At 42.5% G+C, this 23103-nt stretch overlaps 1 protein-coding gene, 1 long non-coding RNA gene and 2 pseudogenes across 4 annotated transcripts; 2 read left to right on the plus strand and 2 right to left on the minus strand.

Moving 5' to 3' along the window:
• Positions 1-1788: 1788 nt before the first annotated feature.
• Positions 1789-3066, plus strand: LOC109945972 (betaine aldehyde dehydrogenase pseudogene; annotated as a pseudogene). The gene is made up of 5 exons (NR_161193.1): positions 1789-1876; positions 1952-2075; positions 2149-2214; positions 2369-2435; positions 2990-3066. The product of NR_161193.1 is annotated as a betaine aldehyde dehydrogenase pseudogene (transcript).
• A 158-nt stretch (positions 3067-3224) lies between these two features.
• On the minus strand, positions 3225-4428 carry LOC103654930 (uncharacterized). The gene is made up of 6 exons (XM_020552936.3): positions 4308-4428; positions 3936-4212; positions 3762-3846; positions 3564-3688; positions 3401-3472; positions 3225-3301 (listed from the first exon to the last, which is right to left on the minus strand). The coding sequence occupies exons 2-6, from the start codon at positions 4126-4128 to the stop codon at positions 3225-3227; spliced, it is 552 nt and encodes a 183-aa protein (XP_020408525.1). The 5' UTR covers positions 4129-4212; positions 4308-4428.
• Positions 4429-4431: 3 nt separating this feature from the next.
• LOC109946115 (uncharacterized) lies at positions 4432-6561 on the minus strand. Its single transcript, XR_002269371.1, has 3 exons — positions 6537-6561; positions 5450-5509; positions 4432-4605 (listed from the first exon to the last, which is right to left on the minus strand). It is a non-coding gene; the product is annotated as an uncharacterized lncRNA (long non-coding RNA).
• A 2234-nt stretch (positions 6562-8795) lies between these two features.
• LOC111591291 (CCR4-NOT transcription complex subunit - DUF3819 pseudogene) lies at positions 8796-11176 on the plus strand (annotated as a pseudogene). Its single transcript, NR_161194.1, has 7 exons — positions 8796-8869; positions 8948-9284; positions 9510-9557; positions 9687-10148; positions 10224-10737; positions 10806-10901; positions 11030-11176. The product of NR_161194.1 is annotated as a CCR4-NOT transcription complex subunit - DUF3819 pseudogene (transcript).
• Positions 11177-23103: the final 11927 nt, after the last annotated feature.

Consider the following 23103-nt stretch of genomic DNA (forward strand, 5'->3'; position numbering starts at 1 on the left):
TCACCCATATACAAAATAATACATGTCAACTTTGTATAAGGTACATGTATGTAGGTATAATAACAATGTGAAATTTAACTTCTTTCATCACCTCTAGATGCCTCTGTCTGTATAGCAAGTCCTTTATTTCATTGGCTTACTTCACGACGCTTTCTATTTTTCTCGTTTCTTTGTTCAACGGTCATCGCGGCATATCTTTCCCTTTCCCTTTGCCTCTTACGTTCCTTAGCATCGACATTTGGACCAAGCGATTTCGATCCATTTTCATCAGCTACAATATAACTTTGTGTATTAGTGTTCCCCTACATACTACGTTTGAAACGTTAATCGACACGCGTGTAATAACCTTTACCTATAGTGTTTGAGATGTTTGATAATGGTGTGCGACCATCATTATGTTCAATCTGATCTGTTTCTTTTGGTTCTCCGTTCTCCATAAGGAAACCCTATTATGGACAGTGGAATGGCTTAGATAAGTTTTCACATAGTACTCTATACAACCACAATTTAGACACATCGTTTGTCTATTGTGTATAGGTATCAATTTGCACACATTTTACACAGTGATTTGTTTAGTACACACATAAACATATTTGTTGTCACACAGTATAAACAGTACACATAATTCTCAAACACACCAAGGTTCACAGAATATTCGAACAAACAGGTTCACAGACAACCATTTGCATTCTAGATTCGTGCACCGAGGTTTGTTTTGCTCTATCTCGGTAGGTTATTATAGCACCCATTGAAGAAGATCACTCTCCCATATAGGAAAATGAAGAAGTTCTTTTATTGGCCGGGTATGAAATCGGTTGTGCATTAGTATGTGACTTCTTGTGCCATCTGTCAGCAGGCCAAGCCAGATCAAGATGTTAATCGTTCCAGACCAATTAGCTATGGGTCACTATGTAAAAACTGTAGAGGAACTATTGGAACCCAGGAAAAAGAATGGTTCCAAGTGGTGCTGCTGTGTTTCTGAATTTTCAGATTCTAAATAGTAGCTGAATATGGAATTCAGTATTGATGGCTGTTTTGGAGCTCATTTATGGCTGTTCTATAAGGTTTTAGACCATAGTGCTTGTAGAGGAATTAAAGACCATATATTGGTGAACAACTTCCTTAAAGGGTGGTGGACATGATCATATACAAAAGTTGGAGTAACAACTACTCAAAGTGGACTGTCAGGTTGGCTTTAACTGAAGTTGGTTCAGTTAGCTGAAACTGAAATTCAGCAGGTTGTCCAGTTTGGAGCCCTCTAGAATTTGATCCAAGTATAATTGGTCAGGGACAATTATAAAAAACTTGGATAGATGCCCGTGTGTAAATGTATAGCGAATAAACTGCATATTCTCTAACCACACACAGTCTTTTAAACCTAATTTCGATAACTTTCCTCATCACCATTCTGAAATATTTCCAGTATTCAGATTTGTACTTCCTATCCAGTGTTGAATCTCACCTATATATCCAAGTTAATGTCAATTTTTTTTTGCTTGTGTCAATGTTTGGCCAATATCAAGTATTCTTTCTATGTTGATATGACAGTGAGCTTTGTCCTAGTATAAGTGTACGCTTCTTCTCTAGAAACTCACTATTGTGTTACTATCTTTGTTCACATAATTGTCGTGCGGGCCATTTCAGACTATTATGTCTATATATAAGATGCTGTTGACTAAGTAACTTATTTACTTATATTTATGTTTTCTTCATATGTTCTTGTTTTACTTATTCTAATTCTGACTCTAAAGCATTATACTTTGTACTTGTATTTGTGTTGCAGGAACTATCCTCTACTGATGGCTACATGGAAGGTAGCCCCTGCATTGGCTGCTGGTTGTACAGCTGTGCTAAAGCCATCTGAACTGGCTTCTGTGTAAGTATTAGCATGTTATATCATGTTCATGCTACAAGCAACAGCATTTTATGTGCCTACGTTTTGAATTACCAGGACTTGCTTAGAGCTTGCTGATATCTGTAAAGAAGTCGGTCTCCCTTCTGGTGTCTTGAACATTGTGACAGGATTAGGTCCTGATGCTGGCGCTCCTTTGTCAGCACACCCAGATGTTGACAAGGTAAACTATTCTGCATATAATGACATAATCATGCATGAGCACTCCTCATAGCATGGGTTTTCTGTTTATTTAGGTCGCTTTTACTGGGAGTTTTGAAACTGGCAAGAAAATTATGGCATCGGCAGCTCCTATGGTCAAGGTTCGTCTGTGAATTATGTTTTATTTATAGTAATGTGCTGTGCCGTGTTGTTTTGCTCTCTTCTAGTTGATAAATTATCAGAAAGTATGATTTGAGTGCCCTATTTTAAGAGGAAATTCTGTTGCATTCCTTAACATTGCATTTTTCTTGACAGCCTGTTACACTGGAACTTGGTGGAAAAAGTCCTATAGTAGTATTTGATGATGTTGACATTGACAAAGGTACGTTTATATTCTAAGGATTACAAAATTCCTGAAGTTCATTGGTATTTGTGGATTGTTGCAATTTGCAGAGAATTTAACTGATGAGAATGCTAAATGCCTAAACCCTTCAAAGCCCTTCATCGGTTTCTGGGATTTTCATAGAAATACTCAGCTGAGCCTGATCAGGCTACTACAATAAGAATTATTTTCGTTTGAAAATTGATTGTTAGGATTTGTAAAATACAGTCCATAAAGTTGTGGGGAAAACCCACATGCTTGCTATAGTTTGGACTTTTGACCACAGCACCAGACTTTTTATGCATTATGAATAAAAAGATGAAACAGAAAGTATTTGATGCATTATGTATATGTTACATGATTTGATTTCATCATAGACCTTGAGAAATATAGGGCTGAACTTCTTTGTAGAACATAAGTTTTAGTTCCAAGAAAGGGAACTTTTACAAATTCACTGACCAACTTACTTTAGTTATGCTGATACTTTGCTGATTGTGGAATTATGGATTATGCTATACTTCCATCATTGATCATTCCTTCTAAATATAAAACAGCTGTCGAGTGGACTCTGTTTGGGTGCTTTTGGACCAATGGTCAGATTTGCAGCGCGACATCTCGTCTTCTTATCCATGTAAACTATCTCTTATTAAACCCATGTCATAGGTATTACAATACAGCCTCATGTTGCTTTTGGTTGATCAATAACAATACGACATGTATTGTTACATTGTAGAATCTATCTAGGCCTAAATATAGATCCAATTATTGCTCTTTTCGAAATTGTAGAATCTATCTACGCCTTTGCTCTTCAAGAAATGTAACAGCAAACTGACGGTTGCTCCGCGCCACCAAAGCTTTTTGAATTGCTGCAATGAATGGCACAATTAATCATATCTACACGAAGTTCATGATTTAATGAGAACAATCACGATTTAAAAGTAACTAATTTTTAAGAATATACTTACGTCCAAAATAGTGGGTGTTGTGATGGAACGGATTGAAGTGTATTGCGGTATGATCCGAAGACTCGAGGAACTCTAGAATTACACATTTAAATCTCTGTTACGAATCATTATAAAGTAAAACTTAGTGACAGATGTGTTTGCAAGGCGTAAAGACATGTTGTACCTTGTCTTCTGAACCGCCTAAACATAGTCCCAATTATTATGCCATAATCCTCCTTAGCCAACGCCCAGCGGAGTGCATTTTTGTTTAGTAGGTCACCCCAAACTTTAATGATATGTAAAGACCCCCTATGACATTCATTTTGGTAAGAATTGGTTAGTAATATATATTGATTTGACATATACAATTAATGGAATATACCTAGCATCCATTATAACAATCTTCCTGAAAGGGCCCCACATTGTGCGATGAATTGTATCCATGTGGACTACAATAGCCATAATGTCTACAAAAATAACAATTTATAAATGGATTAATACTAAATTTCGTGTAAACGGTATTTTAAAAATTGGGCCAAGATCGATATATTCTTACCGACTAAAGTCCTGTTTGGCAACTCAGCAATATCGTCAAGGTTGAAGAATATATGTTTTGGGAATGGCGGCATTTGAATTGGAACAGTGTATGGCTCCACGATAGTTTGTTGGTTGAAATACAATTCCATGGGACCATTTAGATGTCGAAAATTAAATGGACCCGGATGAAGACCAAACTTTACGTTATGCATATTGTAAACATGCTTTTCATGGAGTAAATTGTTGAAATGTTTCACTGTCACGGACACATATGTTATGGCCTCGATCTTGGCTCCCTAATAGTATTTCAGTAGGATTTTAGTAGGAGAAGAGGCGATGGTATGAAGATAGTGTAACTTTGTAAATGAAACTTAAATAATTGTTGGCTTACATGGATGTCAGATAAAATGAAATGTTGTCTATCACGATAACGTGGCTCAATCGGGAATTTAACTTCTACCCGAGCGACAATACTGTATTTCCGAGGTAGCCCATAAAAATCTTCATCACGGTAGTCGTCGAACAACCTGTAGCTATATTAAACATACGACTAAATAACGGTCATTTCTTTGATAGACAAATTCTGTGTAAATAGATTTATGTAATAACTTACATAGGCTTCCGTTTTATGCGGTCCGCTGCGTCTCTTTCTCGGTTCAATACGACCGGTTCCATCAAAACCTTGTAGCCTTTAACAAAATTTAAAATTTAAATTTAAATGAAACAAATGTCATACTGTCGCGGTTCAAAAATGTGGTGTTGGCATATGCAACTTGATCAATTATCATGTCGTTTACTTTATAAAGCCATTTAATCTAATCAGTCATCATGTTGTCATCGAGGTTCTGATTTCAAGCGAGCTTATGCATTCAGTCTCCCTAGGTTGTTATATATATGTGTTCGTCAATGGGTAAGAATAACTTGTTTCATGTTTGTTGACGCGAGAGGTACTATGGGACGTCTACAGAGAACTGCAAATGCTTGTTAAGAAATTCAAAGTGAGTGGTTGTCTCACAGAGCAACCGATGTAATTGGAGAAGAACATTAAGACAAGCAATTAAGGGTGTTTGTCTTTGTGTTGAATGGTATATTCGGAAAAGAACATGAAGAGAAGCAGACGACAAAGAGAATTGTGAACGGATGCAAGTGCACCGAACTCAAAGTATACTATCATCCAAGCCTCCCCACTATCTTTTTTTACGAATTAGCATCAACCGATATATACCGGAAGAATGCATATAAACTTTATACCCCAATACAAAAAACCCCAATACACACAAGCTTAACATATGTCATATAAAAGTTATATTAGGGAAAAAATAAGAACAAGACATCAGAACATGAACATAAGAACAAGACATAAGAATCTATCCTCGACATACATAAGAACATTGTATTTCTTTAACAGGAAAATGCAGTTTTTCAACTGAAATCAGATTTCAGTTTTCATTGTGTTTTGGCAAAAAACAGATCACCTTCAAGCAAAAAAAAGATAACCTTAAAGAAAACAATAAACATGAGGCGTTCACTCACCTTTTTGCTGTCGAAGTTACTTTTGCAGATTCAATTAGCAAAGTTCTACTGCTAGAAGAACTGTAATAGAGAAGAAAAAATATTTAGGTACATAGGAGACTTTACCACAGGCCCTCACATAAAATTCCAGATTACATAATATTCTTCCTAGTTTAATACCACAGTAAGGTAGTATACTCTTTCCATGTACATATAAAAAACAATAGGTATCATAATATTTAGTGATGTGCAAATCAAATTAACATGGGGAAATCAAAGAATTAGCAAAGCCTCAGTTAGGGAAACATGCAGACAACACATGAGTTGATCAAATCACATGTTTTGGTCACTCATTGGTATACTAATATTTTTTGCATCAGTAAAACAGAAACTGCATTACCAGGTGCCAAAGTTCATTTGTGCCAAAGTTCGTTTGAGTTGCAGGACAAAATTCTTTCAGCGAGTTGTAGAGGTCAGCATTATTTCTTTCACTGGGTACAAATTTTGCATATATGATAAATACATTTCCAACATAAACTTTAGGTCGTCTAGCCCAGAATGTTGGACCATCAGAATAAGCTGAGTATCATACTATTTAGTTGGACCTAAAGATTTCCAACATGCAGACAACACATGAGTATCATACTATTTAGTTGGACCCTCAGAATGTTGATGCTCTAATTAATATAATTTTATAGACCTCTAGCAACTAAAAACATGTCACCCAATTTGTGCCAAAGTTCATTTGAGTTGCAGGACAAAATTCTTTCAGCGAGTTTTAGAGGTCAGCATTATTTCTTTCACTGGGTACAAATTTTGCATATATGATAAATACATTTCCAACATAAACTTTAGGTCGTCTAGCCCAGAATGTTGGACCATCAGAATAAGCTGAGTATCATACTATTTAGTTGGACCTAAAGATTTCCAACATGCAGACAACACATGAGTATCATACTATTTAGTTGGACCCTCAGAATGTTGATGCTCTAATTAATATAATTTTATAGACCTCTAGCAACTAAAAACATGTCACCCAATAATATACCCACAAAGAAAGCAAATTACTTGATGCAAAATGTATAGGGTCAACATGGGAGAAATGTACCTGGGAGAATTGACAATGACTGGAAGAATGTGAGCTACACAACAGCAGGAGGTATGATATCCCTTATTGCAACAATCTGCACCGAAAAATGAACTCACTTCAGAAACATCATTCTCACATATTATAGCCTTCAACTGAAATAATTGTGTTTTGGCAAAAAATCAGTGCCTAACCATATCAGTGCCTGAACAATTCATACCATTAAATCAATACGCTATGAAATCCACATAAAAATCAGTGCCTAACCATATCAGTGCCTAACCATATTGTAACTAACCAGTTTTCTGTACATATCAGTGCCTAACCATATGTTGTGGCACAGGACATAAAGATCCAATGAGTTCTCTATTTAAACTGAAACTCATGATCTCACCAGTTTGCTGAAAACATCACAAACTACTACCAAACTGAAACTCATGATTTCACAACCTACTACCAAACTACTTGTACTCAGCTAGCAATTGCACACTTAAGCCGAAGCACAAGAACAGCTGAGCTGCTGGTACTGCAAAGCCTTCAACTGAAATCATTGTGTTTTGGCAAAAAATCAGTGCCTAACCATATCAGTGCCTGAACAATTCATACCATTAAATCAATACGCTATGAAATCCACATAAAAATCAGTGCATAACCATATTGTAACTAACCAGTTTTCTGTACATATCAGTGCCTAACCATATGTTGTGGCACAGGACATAAAGATCCAATGAGTTCTCTAGTTAAACTGAAACTCATGATCTCACCAGTTTGCCGAAAACATGACAAACTACTACCAAACTGAAACTCATGATTTCACAACCTACTACCAAACTACTTGTACTCAGCTAGCAATTGCACACTTAAGCCGAAGCACAAGAACAGCTGAGCTGCTGGTACTGCAAAGCCTTCAACTGAAATCATTGTGTTTTGGTAAAAAACCAGTGCCTAACCATATCAGTGCCTGAACAATTCATACCATTAAATCAATACGCTATGAAATCCACATAAAAATCAGTGCCTAACCATATCAGTGCCTAACAATATTGTAACTAACAAGTTTTCTGTACATATCAGTGACTAACCATATGTTGTGCCTAACCAAATTACTGCCTGCAAAATGAAACTACGAGACAACATGGGAGGAAATTACTGCCTGCAAAATGCTGTTGAAGTATACCTTGGAACGCCGGCGGTGAGCAGAAAATTGCGGGCGGCACACCGGAGGTTGGGAACGGGGCTCCTTCTTCGTCGCCGGCAGCGGCACAGTGGCGCGACACTTGGAGAGAGCACCGATGACAGTTGTGGACGCGGACTGCGGCTAATTTGGAGAAAGGAAGGGGCAGGTGTGGTGTACGTAAGTAGGGAGAGAGGAGGGGGAGCAATTGGGGGAAGGCAGCCGCGAATCTTTGACTGTAGGGGCGCGGCTGCCATGGATGGAAGGCCCAATTTGCGCAGCTCGATTTGCGCAGCTCGATTTGCGCAAAACTAAGAGGCTCGAGGAGATGGCGGACGATTTGCGGCTGGTGGGCGCGGACCTGGCGGCGATAGCTGCAGCAGAGAGAGGAGGGCCAAGAGAGGAGAGCGGGGGCGGGGATGGCGGGAACGGACCTTCCATCTCCACACACGCGGACCTTTCCTTGTAGCAGACCACGCGGGGAATGCGATGGCGGCGCGTCGGGGGCGCAGAGAGCGGGGCGGGTCCTCCACACGACGCTAATTCCTTTCTTGGAGCAGCCGACAGCCGGGGCGCTTCCATAAGGATCGTGGGGATGGCGACCTTCCATGCGCGACAGCCGGGGCGTCGGGGGCGCTGCGGGCGGGGATGGCGCTGCTGGCGGGGTTGGAGAGAGCGGGGGCGTCGGGGGCGCAGAGAGCGGGGTCGGAGACAGCCGGGCGCAGAGAGCGGGGGCGCGAGAGAGAGAGCGGGCGTCTGTAGGCAGAACCGTGCACCAAAGTAGGTGTGTACGTCTACACTATTGTCTTATAGAGTAGTAGAGATTTACAGTTACACTGTCATGCCTGTCTTTTATAGGATTGCCTAGGCAACCTTCATATACTACTGGATTTGGGACTGCTTTAAATATAGAGGCACTTGTTGCTGCCGCGGAACAAAGAGATACACCAATTGAGGTTGGTTTTGTTTTCTGAGTTTCCTCTTTTGGGTTAATACAAAACTCATCCCGTGCTAATGGACTTCTCTTAACCTAAACACCTCCACCTGAAGTTCAGGACAAGATTCTTTTTATGATCAACAATATATCCATCTCAAATATGGAAGCTAAGGCAAAGGAATTTAACGAGGTCATACAGGAACAGTATTATCCTTGGTTTGCACAATACATGGTCATGAAAAGGTATCATTCTCAATTACTGATTTTGTATAGATTTGTCTGACAATGCTGAGGTATACAAATCACTGCTCATCTTAACAGGGCAAGCATTGAACCAAATTTCCATGATCTGTATCTGAAGTTCTTTGATAAAGTAAACTCAAAATCCTTGAACAAGGAAATACTGAAAGCCACATATGAGAACTGCAAGGTTTTTGTTCTCTCCAATTCGTCTGCCCTGTTTTTATTTTTTGCTAGCCATTTTGTTTAAACTTGGATACTTTTGCTGCAGGTCTTGTTAAGATCAAACCTTATCAAATCTAGTTCCGAGGAGCGCTCCTTGCTAAAAAACCTAGGCAGTTGGTTGGGAAAGTTCACCATTGGTAGGAATCAGGCACTAAGGGCTAAGGAGATTGATCCAAAATCTCTTATCGTGGAGGTACTGCTTCTCTGCATTAAACTCATTGGTAGTTGGAGACTTGGAGTTCCAAAAGCTCCCTTAGGCTGTCTAGATCCTTTATTTAGTATTGCTCTATATTATTTAATATGATATTTCTGTTTCACCTGTGTTTTTTGGTAAAATTTATGTGCTTCCTGAGGTGTACAATTCACTTCAATCGATTCAATTTGTCTGCTCATAATCTTTGGAGAATTTTTTCTTCAGGCATATGAGAAAGGATTGATGATTGCGGTCATACCATTCACTTCAAAGGTGTCCATTCCTGCTAACTTTTTTTGTAAAATATTTCTCCAAAGATTACAATCTGATTAAACTAGCTCAAAGAAAATCCAATTATTAACTTGGGTGCATCATGAGTCATGACCATTGGCTGCTCTGCAGATCCTTGAACCTTGCCAGTCAAGTATCGCATATCGACCTCCAAATCCCTGGACCATGGGAATTCTAAGTCTACTTGCTGAAATTTATAATCTTCCAAACCTCAAGATGAATCTGAAATTTGATATTGAGGTCCTCAACATTCCTTTTTTTGATAGTTTCTTTATTGACTTTGTATCTGCCCTAGCTACCCATGGCCATGCTAAATGTTCTTTTGGGATTTCAGGTGCTATTAAGAACCTTACTGTTGACATAAAGGATGTGAAACCAACTTCCCTGCTCAAAGATCGTCTGCGCGAAGTCGAGGGAAATCCAGATTTTTCAAATAAAGATGTTACTGCATCTCAAACCCCTGTGGTTGCAGAAGTCCCTTCAGGGACCATCCCTTCACTAACTCATATGGAACAACAACCTGAGGTCAATATCACATCCCGAGCTATGAGCCTTCCAAATATACTTAATCAGGTTGGCTTTGAACTTTTGTATCAAATATGTGGTACACTCTTCTGCCATTATAGTTGGAATATATTTTCTTTGCAGTATGCTGCTCCTGTCCGTCTACCTACAAACAGCACGGTAGAAGATGACAAAGTTGCTCTGATGATGCCTGAGCAAGTGCCCTCGTTGACCCAGGTTTCGCCAGCACAAACACAATCAACATCACCATCTCCATTTTCTGTTAACCAGGTTAACTTAATGTTTTAACTGCTATTTTTTATCTAAACAGCTAGATTATGTTATATGATTTTTTCATTTGTGATATGTAGCTTATGGCAGCTATTCCACGAGAAGAGATACGTTTCAAAATAAATCCAAAGGTCGGCTCCCTTGGTCCATAACTGCAATATAGCAAGTATGCCTCCAAGTTTCTGAAAGGAATTTGTTATATTTCATTTCGTATTTAATCTGAACTTCTTTTGTTGCTGATAAATTACTTGCTTTATCTAGAATTATGGATTTGGTTTTGGATAAGGCTAACAGGGAGATAATACTCCCTGTTATTCAAAGAAGTGTGACCATAGCAAGCTGAACTACAAAAGAACTTATTCTGAAGGTTACTTTCTTATCTTCTTTGGTTTAAGATGTTAGTGTGATGATACTGTTGACACATATTTCTTGAAGGATTATGCACTGGAGTCTGATAACAATACGATAACTCGATCCGCACATTTGATGGTTGGAACATTAGCCGGAAGTCTGGCACATGTTACTTGCAAGGTATTTCTGCTTGAGGCCTTTGTACTGTTGATGCAGTGCTATACCTGCTTGTTGATTCTATTAACCCCTAACATTTTGTATCTGTTGAATACAACTAATAATTGTATTTCTCTTTTTCTCTGTTGTAGGAACCTCTTCGTGTTGCACTATATTCTAATCTTCGGAATCTCATTCAGAACCTTATGAGCGGCAGTGAAACTATCGAGCAACTTATTCACACGCTAATCAATGATAACTTGGATCTTGGCTGTGCCATCATTGAGGCTGTGGCAACATGTCAGGTAGCTTCTTGACAATTCTAATTCTGCTGAACTAAGTACACCTTTGACTTCTCCTTAAGCAGATTTAAAAGCTTAAGGTTTACAATCCCGGATTGTTTTTACAATTCTAATGGAGTTGTCAGTTTTCTGGACATCTGACAATGATTACTCAAAGATAAACTATATCGTGTTAAAGGCTAGTTGCGTACTACCACTGTCCTGAAATGTAATTGATTTGAGTTTGTCCTAAGTAACTACATTAAGTTTGACTAAGTTCATAGAAAAGAGTATTAAGTATTAGTGGCATTGAGGAGATCAACTATAAAAATATATTTCATAAATGTATGAGTTGAAAATGATGTTCATCTATTATTGTAAATATTATTCTTCTCTATAAATTTGCCAAATTTAGGATAGTTTGACGTAGAGCAACTCAAAAACATTATATTTCAGGATGGGTCTATTTATTATTAACATCTTCTGTCTGATCACCATTGGAAGTAGATCTGGCTTGGGGTATAGTAGATTGAATATAGAGGTACATGGGGTGTACAACATATAGGCAAGGATCATCAAGTTTGACGTCGGCTACGTGGTCATGGTGACTGGCGGGAGGAACACCGGGCGTGTAGGAGTCATCAAGAACAGGGAGAAGCACAAGGGCAGCTTTGAGACCATCCACGTGCTTCTTGGAGCTTTTTGCTATGTCTAGTTTTCTCCTATTTGTTATTTGTTGTACAGGAAAACATAAAATAGAATTCAAATTTGGTGGTCGCAAAAGTGTGGAGACTTTAATTCATATAAAGTTAGGCTTAACATTAGTGCAAACTGTTGTATTTTAGTTTAGATTTAGAGTACACTTATGTATGCGTTGTTTGACAATGCTTATGATATATTGAATGGTACTTATTTATATTATATTAATTATAATGTTGTTCAATATATGTGTATGTATATTTTCTCTTTCAAATTATTATAACATGATATCTGAAAAAATAATTATAAATTGAAGAATGTACTGTCGTGTAAGTCATTTCGTTTAAATCTTAACAAGACGGTTACCAAAATGTCTAATATCAGTCTCCTAAATAAGACAGTTTCTAAAACGTCCATTATTAGTCACCTAAATAAGATGGTTTTCCTATTGCAATCGTCTATTATTGTAGGATATTCGAGACGGTTTGATAAATACTTTATGACTTTTAATGTTTGTATTCTCTACGGTTCTTTAGAAGCAGTGTCTTAAAAAAACCTAATTCAAGACGGTTTATCGGACGAAATGACTTAAACAAATACCTTTTTCAGACGGTTTATCGGACAAAATGACTTAAACAAGTACATTTTTCAGACGGTTATAAATTAAAAACTGTCTTATATAATATCTTTTAAGATGGTTTATAACCATCTTAAATGTGGGACATCTTTTGCGACTCCATCAAAATTGGACACTTCATAAGCGTCTTAATAACTGAAAATTAACCGTCTCATATAGCATGATCTGTAGTAGTGCAAAAGGCACCCTAGTCTGGCGCACCGGACTGTCCGGTGTGCCACCGGACAGTGTCCGGTGCACCAGGGCACTCGACGCTGAACTCACTACCTTCGGGAAAATGGGAAGCCGCTCCGCTATAATTCACCGGACTGTCTGGTGAAGCACCGGACTGTCCGGTGTGCCAGTGGAGCAATGGCTACTTCGCGCCAACGGTCGACTGCAACCGCATTCAATGCGCTACAGTGTGCGCCAGAGTCAGAGCACGCGCAGTTGGCGCACCGGATAGTCTACAGGACCTGTCCGGTGCGCCACCGGAGAGCCCAGGGGCCCCACCAGTCAGAGCTCCAACGGTCAGAACCCAACGGCCGGCTGACGTGGCTGGCGCACCGGACAGTGTCCGGTGGCGCACCGGACTGTCCGGTGTGCCATGCGACAACAGCCTTCCAACGGCCACTTTTGGTGGTTGGGGCTATAAATACCCCAACCACCCCACATTCAATGGCATCCAAGTTTTCCACCTTCAACACATTACAAGAGCTATAGGATTCAATTCTAGACACAACCAAAGAGATCAAATCCTCTACTAAGTCCGAAATCACTCCAAATCAAATAGTGACTAGAGAGAGCGACATTTGTGTTCATTTGAGCTCTTGCGCTTGGATTGCTTCTTTTCTTTCTCATTCTTCTTGTGATCAACTCAATTGTAACCGAGGCAAGAGACACCAATTGTGTGGTGGTCCTTGCGGGAACTTTGTGTTCCGTTTGATTGAGAAGAGAAGCTCACTCGGTCTTAATGACCGTTTGAGAGAGGGAAAGGGTTGAAAGAGACCCGGTCTTTGTGACCACTTCAACGAGGAGTAGGTTTGCAAGAACCGAACCTCAGTAAAACAAATCCTTGTGTCTCACGCTTTATTTGCTCACGATTTGTTTTTCGCCCTCTCTCTCGAACTCGTTTATATTTCTAACGCTAACCCGGCTTGTAGTTGTGCTTAAGTATATAAATTTCAGATTCAACCTATTCACCCCCCCTCTAGGCAACTTTCAATTGGTATCAGAGCCCGGTGCTTCATTAGAGACTAACCGCTCGAAGTGATGTCGGGAGCATCCGCCAAGAGGGATCTCGGGACCGGCGACAAGTCCGCAAGCTCGGGAAGAACACACTCAAGGGAGTCCTCCCACAAGCACAAGGAGGAATCCTCTTCCTCCATCAAGTCCCATCGGATGGGTGATAAGAAGAAGAAGATGAAGAAGGTGGTCTATTACGAGACCGACTCTTCATCACCCTCCACCTCCGGCTCGGAATCGGCCTCCACTACTTCAAAGAGCCATGAGCACAAGAAGTATAGTAAGATGCCCCTTCGCTATCCTCGCATTTCCAGGCGCACTTCGTTACTTTCTGTTCCATTAGGCAAACCACCTATGTTTGAAGGTGAAGATTATTCTATGTGGAGTGATAAAATGAGGCATCACCTAACCTCACTCCACAAAAGCATATGGGACATTGTTGAGTATGGAGTGCAGGTACCAAAGAAGGGAGACAAGGATTATGACTCGGAGGAGGTCGAACAAATCCATCACTTCAACTCCCAAGCCACAACTATACTCCTCGCCTCTCTAAGTCGAGAGGAGTATAATAAAGTGCAAGGGTTGAAGAGCGCAAAGGAAATTTGGGACGTGCTCAAGACCGTGCACGAAGGAGACGAGGTGACCAAGATCACCAAGCGGGAGACGATCGAGGGGGAGCTCGGTCGATTCCGGCTTCACCAAGGGGAAGAGCCACAAGAAATGTACAACCGGCTCAAGACTTTGGTAAACCAAGTGCGCAACCTCGGGAGCAAAAAATGGGATGACCATGAAATGGTTAAGGTCATTCTTAGATCACTCGTTTTTCTTAACCCTACGCAAGTTCAATTAATTCGTGGTAATCCTAGATATACACTAATGTCTCCCGAGGAAGTAATAGGAAACTTTGTGAGCTTTGAGTTGATGATCAAAGGCTCCAATAAAATTATCGAGCACGACGGCCCCTCCACGCCCGAAGCACAACCGGTCGCATTCAAGGCAATGGAGGAGAAGGAGGAGGAGTCTACCTCAAGTAGACTACCCATCGACGCCTCCAAGCTCGACAACGAGGAAATGACGCTTATCATCAAGAGCTTCCGCCAAATCCTCAAGCAAAGGAGGGGGAAGGATTACAAACCCCGCTCCAAGAAAGTTTGCTACAAGTGTGGTAAGCCCGGTCATTTTATTGCAAAATGTCCATTATCTAGTGATAGTGACAGGGCGACGACAAGAAGGGAAAGAGGAGAGAAAAGAAAAGGTACCACAATAAGAGGGGCGGCGATTGTGGGGGACAGATATCCCCCGGGTCCACCAGAAAGATAAAAGACCTCACGAAAGGCCGAAGGGCCCCATAATTCGTAAGGTCATCCCCTTGTGGGCCTGGGAGAGACGACCAGTGAAGTGGATCGGCATAAGGCCGGATCGGTGCAAGCCCGGACGACCCAATGACTTTGAGCAAGTAATCACAACAGTGACCCGACCTTCCCGCGCTGGAGCCCCGTACGACGGAACCGAGCGAGGATGGGTCGGCGAAACTATAGGAAGATAGACTCAATCGGTTCACTATTTCTTAGGTGCACATTGTTATCATACCTGCATGTATTGCCCCATGGTCGAATATATAAGGCCTAGGGGGCACCCCTTCAGAACACATGCTCAGTACTTAGCCATCCACCCAATTCTCTGTGCTCTCGGTGCTAGAGAACCCTCTTGTAACCCACCACATAAAGCACTCTCGCCAGGACGTAGGGTGTTACGCATTTCAAAGCGGCCCGAACCTGTAAACCATTGTCCACTGTTTCTCGTGCATCTGGCACGAACCATTGAGCTACAGTCGATAACACCGTCCTACTCCTAAAAGCACCTCGAGGGGCTACCCCGGGTGCGCGGTCGGACCCAAAACACCGACAGCGATGCCCATGTGTGCCGCGAATGGGACTCCGACGAGAGCTCCACCGACTCCTCCTCCGACGAGGATGCCGCCCACATCGCCGTCACCAAGGGACTCCTCTTCCCCAATGTCGGCCACAAGTGCCTCATGGCAAAGGACGGCACAAGGAAGAAGGTAAAATCAAAATCCTCCACTAAATATGCATCCTCCAGTGATGAGGAAGATAACTTGCGCACCCTTTTTGCCAACCTAAACATGCAACAAAAAGAAAAGTTAAATGAATTAATTAGTGCTATTCATGAGAAGGATGAACTCTTGGATTCCCAAGAGGACTTCCTAATTAAGGAAAACAAGAAGCATGTTAAGGTTAAAAATGCTTACGCTCTAGAAGTAGAAAAATGTGAAAATTTATCTAGTGAGCTAAGCACTTGCCATGATATTATTGTCAACCTTAGAAATGAGAATGCTAGTTTAATAGCTAAGGTTGATTCAAATGTATGTGATGATTCAATTCTTAGAGATGATAATGTTAATTTGCTTGCTAGAATTGAAAAATTGAATGATTCACTTGCTAGCCTTAGTATTGAAAATGAAAAATTAATTGCTAAGGCTAAAGACTTAGATGTTTGCAATGCTTCCATTTCCAGTCTTAGAAGCGGAAATGACATTTTATATGCTAAGATTGTTGAACTAAAAACTTGCAAACCCTCTACATCTACCGTTGAGCATGTTTCCATTTGTACTAGATGTAGAGACATTAATGTTGATGCTATCCATGATCACCTAGCTTTAATTAAGAAACAAAATGATCACATAGCTCAACTTAATGCTAAGATTAATGATCATGACTTAGAAAATGAAAAATTTAAATTTACTAGAAGCATGCTCTATAGTGGGAGACGCCCTGGCATCAAGGATGGCATTGGCTTCCAAAAGGGAGACAATGTCAAACTTAATGCCCCTCCTAAAAGATTGTCTAATTTTGTTAAGGGCAAGACTCACATGCCTCAGGATAACGAGGGTTATATTTTGTACCCTGCCGGTTATCCCGAGCATAAAATTAGGAGAATTCACTCTAGGAAGTCTCACTCTAGCCCTAATCATGCTTTTATGTATAAGGGCGAGACATCTAGCTCTAGGCAATCAACCCGTGCTAAATTGCCTAAGAAGAAAACTCCTATTGCATCAAATTATTCTAACATTTCATTTAAAACTTTTGGTGCATCTTATGTTTTGACTAACAAATCCGGCAAGGTAGTTGCCAAGTATGTTGGGGGCAAGCACAAGGGGTCAAAGACTTGTGTTTGGGTACCCAAAGTTCTTGTATCCAATGTCAAAGGACCCAAAACCGTTTGGGTACCTAAAATCAAGAACTAAAATTGTTTTGTAGGTTTATGCATCCGGGGCTCAAGTTGGATCATCGATAGCGGGTGCACAAACCACATGACAGGGGAGAAGAAGATGTTCTCCTCCTATGAGAAAAACCAAGATCCCCAACGAGCTATCACATTCGGGGATGGAAACCAAGGTTTGGTCAAAGGATTGGGTAAAATAGCTATATCTCCTGACCATTCCATTTCCAATGTTTTTCTTGAAGATTCTTTAGATTACAATTTGCTTTCCGTTTCTCAATTATGCAAAATGGGCTACAACTGTCTTTTTATGGATGTAGGTGTTACTGTCTTTAGAAAAAGTGATGATTCAATAGCGTTTAAGGAAGTGTTAGAGGGTCAGCTATACCTAGTAGACTTTGATAGAGCTGAACTCGACACTTGCTTAATTGCTAAGACTAACATGGGCTGGCTCTGGCATCGCCGACTAGCACATGTTGGGATGAAGAATCTTCACAAGCTTCTAAAGGGAGAACACATTTTGGGACTAACAAAAGTTCATTTTGAGAAAGACAGGATTTGTAGCGCATGTCAGGCAGGGAAGCAAATTGGTGTTCACCATCCACACAAGGACATCATGACGACTCACAGGCCACTCAAGCTCCTACACATGGATCTTTTCGGCCCGATAGCTTACATAAGCATCGGTGGGAGTAAGTACTGTCTAGTTATAGTGGATGATTATTCTCGCTTCACTTGGGTATTCTTTTTGCAGGAAAAATCTCATACCCAAGAGACCTTAAAGGGGTTTGTCGGCGTTTCGAGACCGGGGGGTCCCTGGACCGACGAGTAAATTGTCGCCGCGTGCCCCAGCCCAGATGGGTCGACGCGAGACGGAGCGCGAAGGGGGGAGACGAGCGTGAGAGGTGGAAATCCCGCGGCCTTCGTGTTTGTCCCGCGCCCAGGTCGGGTGCGCTTGCAGTAGGGGGTTACAAGCGTCCACGCGGGAGGGAGCGAGCGGCCTCACGCGAGCGCCTGTCCCGTCCTTTCCCCGCGCGGCCAACCCTCTGTAAGAGGGCACTGGTCCTTCCTTTTATAGGCGCAAGGAGAGGATCCAGGTGTACAATGGGGGGTGTAGCAGTGTGCTAACGTGTCTAGCGGAGGAGAGCTAGCGCCCTAAGTACATGCCATTGTGGCAGCCAGAGAGGTTTTGGCACCCGATTCGTGTGATGTCGTGGCCGTCGGAGGAGCGCTGGAGCCTGGCGGAAGGACAGCTGTCGGGGCTGTCGAGTCCTTGCTGACGTCCTCTTGCTTCCGTAAGGGGGCTGAGAGCCACCGTCGTCATGGAGCGTGCGGGGCGCCATCATTACTTGTCTGGCGGAGCGAGCCAGATGGGACGCCGGTCTTGTTCCTCATAGCCTGAGTCAGCTTGGGGTAGGGTAATGATGGCGCCTCCTGTTGACGTGGTCGGTCCGTGCCCTGGGTTGGGCGATGTGGAGGCTCCTCCGAGGTCGAGGTCGAGTCTGTCTTCCGAGGCCGAGGTCGAGTCCGAGCCCCTGGGTCGGGCGAGGCGGAGACCGTCGGCTGAGGCCAGGGCTGAGTCCAAGCCCTGGGGTCGGGCAAAGCGGAGTTCGTCGTCTTCCGGGTCTGAGCCTGAGTCCGAGCCCTGGGGTCGGGCGAAGCGGAGTTCGTCGTCTTCCGAGGCTGAGCCCGAGTCCGAGCCCTGGGGTCGGGCGGAGCGGAGTTCGTTGTCTTCAGGGGCTGAGCCCGAGTCCGAGCCCTGGGGTCGGGCGGAGCGGAGTTCGTCGTCTTCAGGGGCTGAGCCCGAGTCCGAGCCCTGGGGTCGGGCGGAGCGGAGTTCGTCGTCTTCACGGGCTGAGCCCGAGTCCGAGCCCTGGGGTCGGGCGGAGCGGAGTTCGTCGTCTTCAGGGGCTGAGCCCGAGTCCGAGCCCTGGGGTCGGGCGAAGCGGAGTTTCCTATGGCGCCTGAGGCCGGGCCTGGCTGCTTGTCAGCCTCACTCGGTCGAGTGGCACAGCAGTCGGAGCGGCGCAGGCGGCGCTGTCCTCTTGTCAGACCGGTCAGTGGAGCGGCGAAGTGACTACGGTCACTTCGGCTCTGTCGATTGGAGGGCTCGCGTCAGGATAAAGGTGTCAGGCCACCTTTGCATTAAATGCCCCTGCGATTTGGTCGGTTGGCGTGGCAATTTGGCCAAGGATGCTTCTTGGTGAAGGATGGGCCTCGGGCGAGCCGAAAGTATGTCCGTTGCTGGAGGGGGCCTCGGGCGAGACGTAGATCTTCCGGGGTCGGCTGCCCTTGCCCGAGGCTGGGCTTGGGCGAGGCGTGATCGAGACCCTCGAATGGACCGATCCTTGACTTAGTTGCACCCATCAGGCCTTTGCAGCTTTGTGCTGATGGGGGTTCCAGCTGAGAATTAGGAGTCTTGAGGGTACCCCTAATTATGGTCCCCGACAGGGTTCTTGAGACGGGCTCAAAACGAGTTCGGCTTAAGGATCAAGAAAATTAGAAGCGACAACGGGACGGAGTTCAAGAACTCTCAAATTGAAGGTTTCCTTGAGGAGGAGGGCATCAAGCATGAGTTCTCTTCTCCCTACACGCCACAACAAAATGGTGTAGTGGAGAGGAAGAATCAAACTCTATTGGACATGGCAAGGACCATGCTTGATGAATACAAGACTTCAGATCGGTTTTGGGCCGAGGCGGTCAACACCGCCTGCTACGCCATCAACCAGTTATATCTACACCGAATCCTCAAGAAGACATCTTACGAACTCCTTACCAGTAAAAAGCCCAATGTTTCATATTTTAGAGTCTTCGGTAGCAAATGCTTTATTCTTGTTAAAAGAGGTAGAAAATCTAAATTTGCTCCTAAGGCAGTAGAAGGCTTTTTACTAGGTTATGATTCAAACACAAGGGCATATAGAGTCTTTAACAAGTCCTCTGGATTAGTTGAAGTCTCTTGTGACATTGTGTTTGATGAGACTAACGGCTCTCAAGTAGAGCAAGTTGATCTTGATGAATTAGGTGATGAAGAGGCTCCATGCGTCGCGCTAAGGAACATGTCCATTGGGGATGTGTGTCTTAAGGAATCTGAAGAGCCTCCACAAACATAAGATCAACCATCCTCCTCCACGCAAGCATCTCCACCAACTCAAAATGAGGATGAGGCTCAAGATGATGAAGGAGAAGATCAAGAAGATGAGCCACCTCAAGATGACGGAAATGATCAAGGGGGAGATGCAAATGATCAAGACAAGGAGGATGAAGAACCAAGACCGCCACACCCAAGAGTCCACCAAGCAATCCAACGAGATCACCCCGTGAACACCATCCTCGGCGATATTCAAAAGGGGGTAACTACTCGATCTCGGGTTGCTCATTTTTGTGAACATTACTCTTTTGTTTCCTCTATTGAGCCACACAGGATAGAGGAAGCACTTCAAGATTCGGATTGGGTGGTGGCAATGCAAGAGGAGCTCAACAACTTCACTAGGAATGAGGTATGGCATTTAGTTCCACGTCCTAATCAAAATGTTGTAGGAACCAAGTGGGTCTTCCACAACAAGCAAGACGAGCATGGTGTGGTGACAAGGAACAAAGCCCAACTTGTGGCCAAGGGATATTCACAAGTCGAAGGTTTGGATTTCGGTGAAACCTATGCACCCGTAGCTAGGCTAGAATCAATTCGCATTTTACTTGCCTATGCTACTTACCATGGCTTCAAGCTTTACCAAATGGACATGAAGAGTGCCTTCCGCAATGGACCAATCAAGGAGGAGGTCTATGTTGAGCAACCTCCCGACTTTGAAGATAGTGAGTACCCTAACCATGTATATAAACTCTCTAAGGCGCTTTATGGGCTCAAGCAAGCCCCAAGAGCATGGTATGAATGCCTTAGAGATTTCCTTATCACTAATGGTTTCAAAGTCAGAAAGGTCGATCCTACTTTATTCACTAAAACTCTTGACAATGATTTGTTTGCATGCCAAATTTATGTTGATGATATTATATTTGGGTCTACTAACGAATCTACATGTGAGGAATTTAGTAGGATCATGACACAGAAATTCGAGATGTCAATGATGGGGGAGTTGAAGTACTTCTTAGGATTTCAAGTGAAGCAACTTCAAGAGGGCACCTTCATTAGCCAAACGAAGTACATTCAAGACATTCTAAACAAGTTTGGGATGAAGGATGCCAAGCCCATCAAGACACCCATGGGAACCAATGGGCATCTCAACCTCGACACGGGAGGTAAATCCGTAGATCAAAAGGTATACCGGTCGATGATAGGCTCTTTACTCTATTTATGTGCATATCGACCGGACATTGTGCTTTCCGTATGCATGTGTGCAAGATTCCAAGCCGACCTTAAGGAAGCTCACCTTACGGCCGTAAAACGAATCTTGAGATATTTAGTTTATACTCCTAAGTTTGGGCTTTGGTACCCTCGGGGATCCACATTTGATTTAATTGGTTATTCGGATACCGATTGGGCGGGGTGTAAAATTAATAGAAAGAGCACATCGGGGACTTGCCAGTTCTTGGGAAGGTCTCTGGTGTCTTGGGATTCAAAGAAACAAAATTCTGTAGCTATTTCTACCGCCGAAGCTGAGTATATTGCCGCAGGCCATTGTTGCGCACAATTGCTTTGGATGAGGCAAACCCTTAGGGACTATGGTTACAAATTAACCAAAGTTCCTCTTCTATGTAATAATGAGAGTGCAATCCACATGGCGGATAATCCCGTTGAACATAGCCGCACTAAACACATAGCCATTCGGTATCATTTCTTAAGTGATCACCAACAAAAGGGAGATATCGAGATTGCATATATTAACACTAAGGAACAATTAGCCGATATCTTTACCAAGCCACTAGATGAACAAACATTTAACAAACTTAGGCATGAGCTAAATATTCTTGATTCTCGGAATTTCTTTTGATGTTTTGCACACATAGCTCATGAATATACCTTTGATCATGTCTCTTTTATATACTATGACTAATGTGTTATCAAGTATATTTTAAACCAAGTCATAGGAATATTGAAAGGGAATTGGAGTCTTCGGCGAAGACAAAGGCTTCCACTCCACTCCATCAACTCATCCTTCGCCGTCACTCTGAGCCACTCTCCAACTTTGGTATAATCTTCACTCATATTTTGTTCGCCAAAGGGGGAGAAAGTAGTTATGAAGGGCTTATATTTCACTCAAGTATTTGTTTTTGGCGATTCATGCCAAAGGGGGAGAAAGTATTAGCCCAAAGCAAAAGGACCGCACCACCACCAATTCAAAATTTTAAAAGAAAAGTTTTTCAAAATGATGATTTTTCAAATTGGTATCTTAAAACCCTCTTGAACACTAAGAGGAGGATTTTATTAAGGGGGAGTTTTGTTTAAGTCAAAGGAAAAGCATTTGAAACAGGGGGAGAAAAATTCAAATCTTGAAAATGCTTCTCAAAATCTTATTCATTTACCCTTGACTATTTGCAAAAGGACTTTGAAAAGAATTCACAAAAGAATTTGCAAAAACAAAACATGTAGTGCAAGTGTGGTACAAAATGTTAAAATAAAGAAACAATCCATGCATATCTTATGAAAATATTTATTGGTTCAATTCTAAGTAACCTTTGCACTTACATTATGCAAGCTAGTTCAATTATGCACTTCTATATTTGCTTTGGTTAGTGTTGGCATCAATCACCAAAAGGGGGAGATTGAAAGGGAATTAGGCTTACACCTTTTTCCTAATTAATTTTGGTGGTTGAATTGCCCAATACAAATAATTGGACTAACTAGTTTGCTCTAGTCTATAAGCTCTACAGGTGCCAAAGGTTCAAATAAAGAGAGCTAAAGACATCCCAAAAGGCACCCTGGTCTGGCGCACCGGACTGTCCGGTGTGCCACCGGACAGTGTCCGGTGCACCAGGGCACTCGACGCTGAACTCGCTACCTTCGGGAAAATGGGAGGCCGCTCCGCTATAATTCACCGGACTGTCCGGTGAAGCACCGGACAGTGTCCGGTGTCACACCAGACTGTCCGGTGTGCCAGCGGAGCAACGACTACTTCGCGCCAACAGTCGACTGCAACCGCATTCAATGCGCTACAGTGCGCGCCAGAGTCAGAGCACGCGCAGTTGGCGCACC

Source organism: Zea mays, chromosome 4 (assembly GCF_902167145.1).
Source record: "Zea mays cultivar B73 chromosome 4, Zm-B73-REFERENCE-NAM-5.0, whole genome shotgun sequence".
Classification (NCBI taxonomy): domain Eukaryota; kingdom Viridiplantae; phylum Streptophyta; class Magnoliopsida; order Poales; family Poaceae; genus Zea; species Zea mays.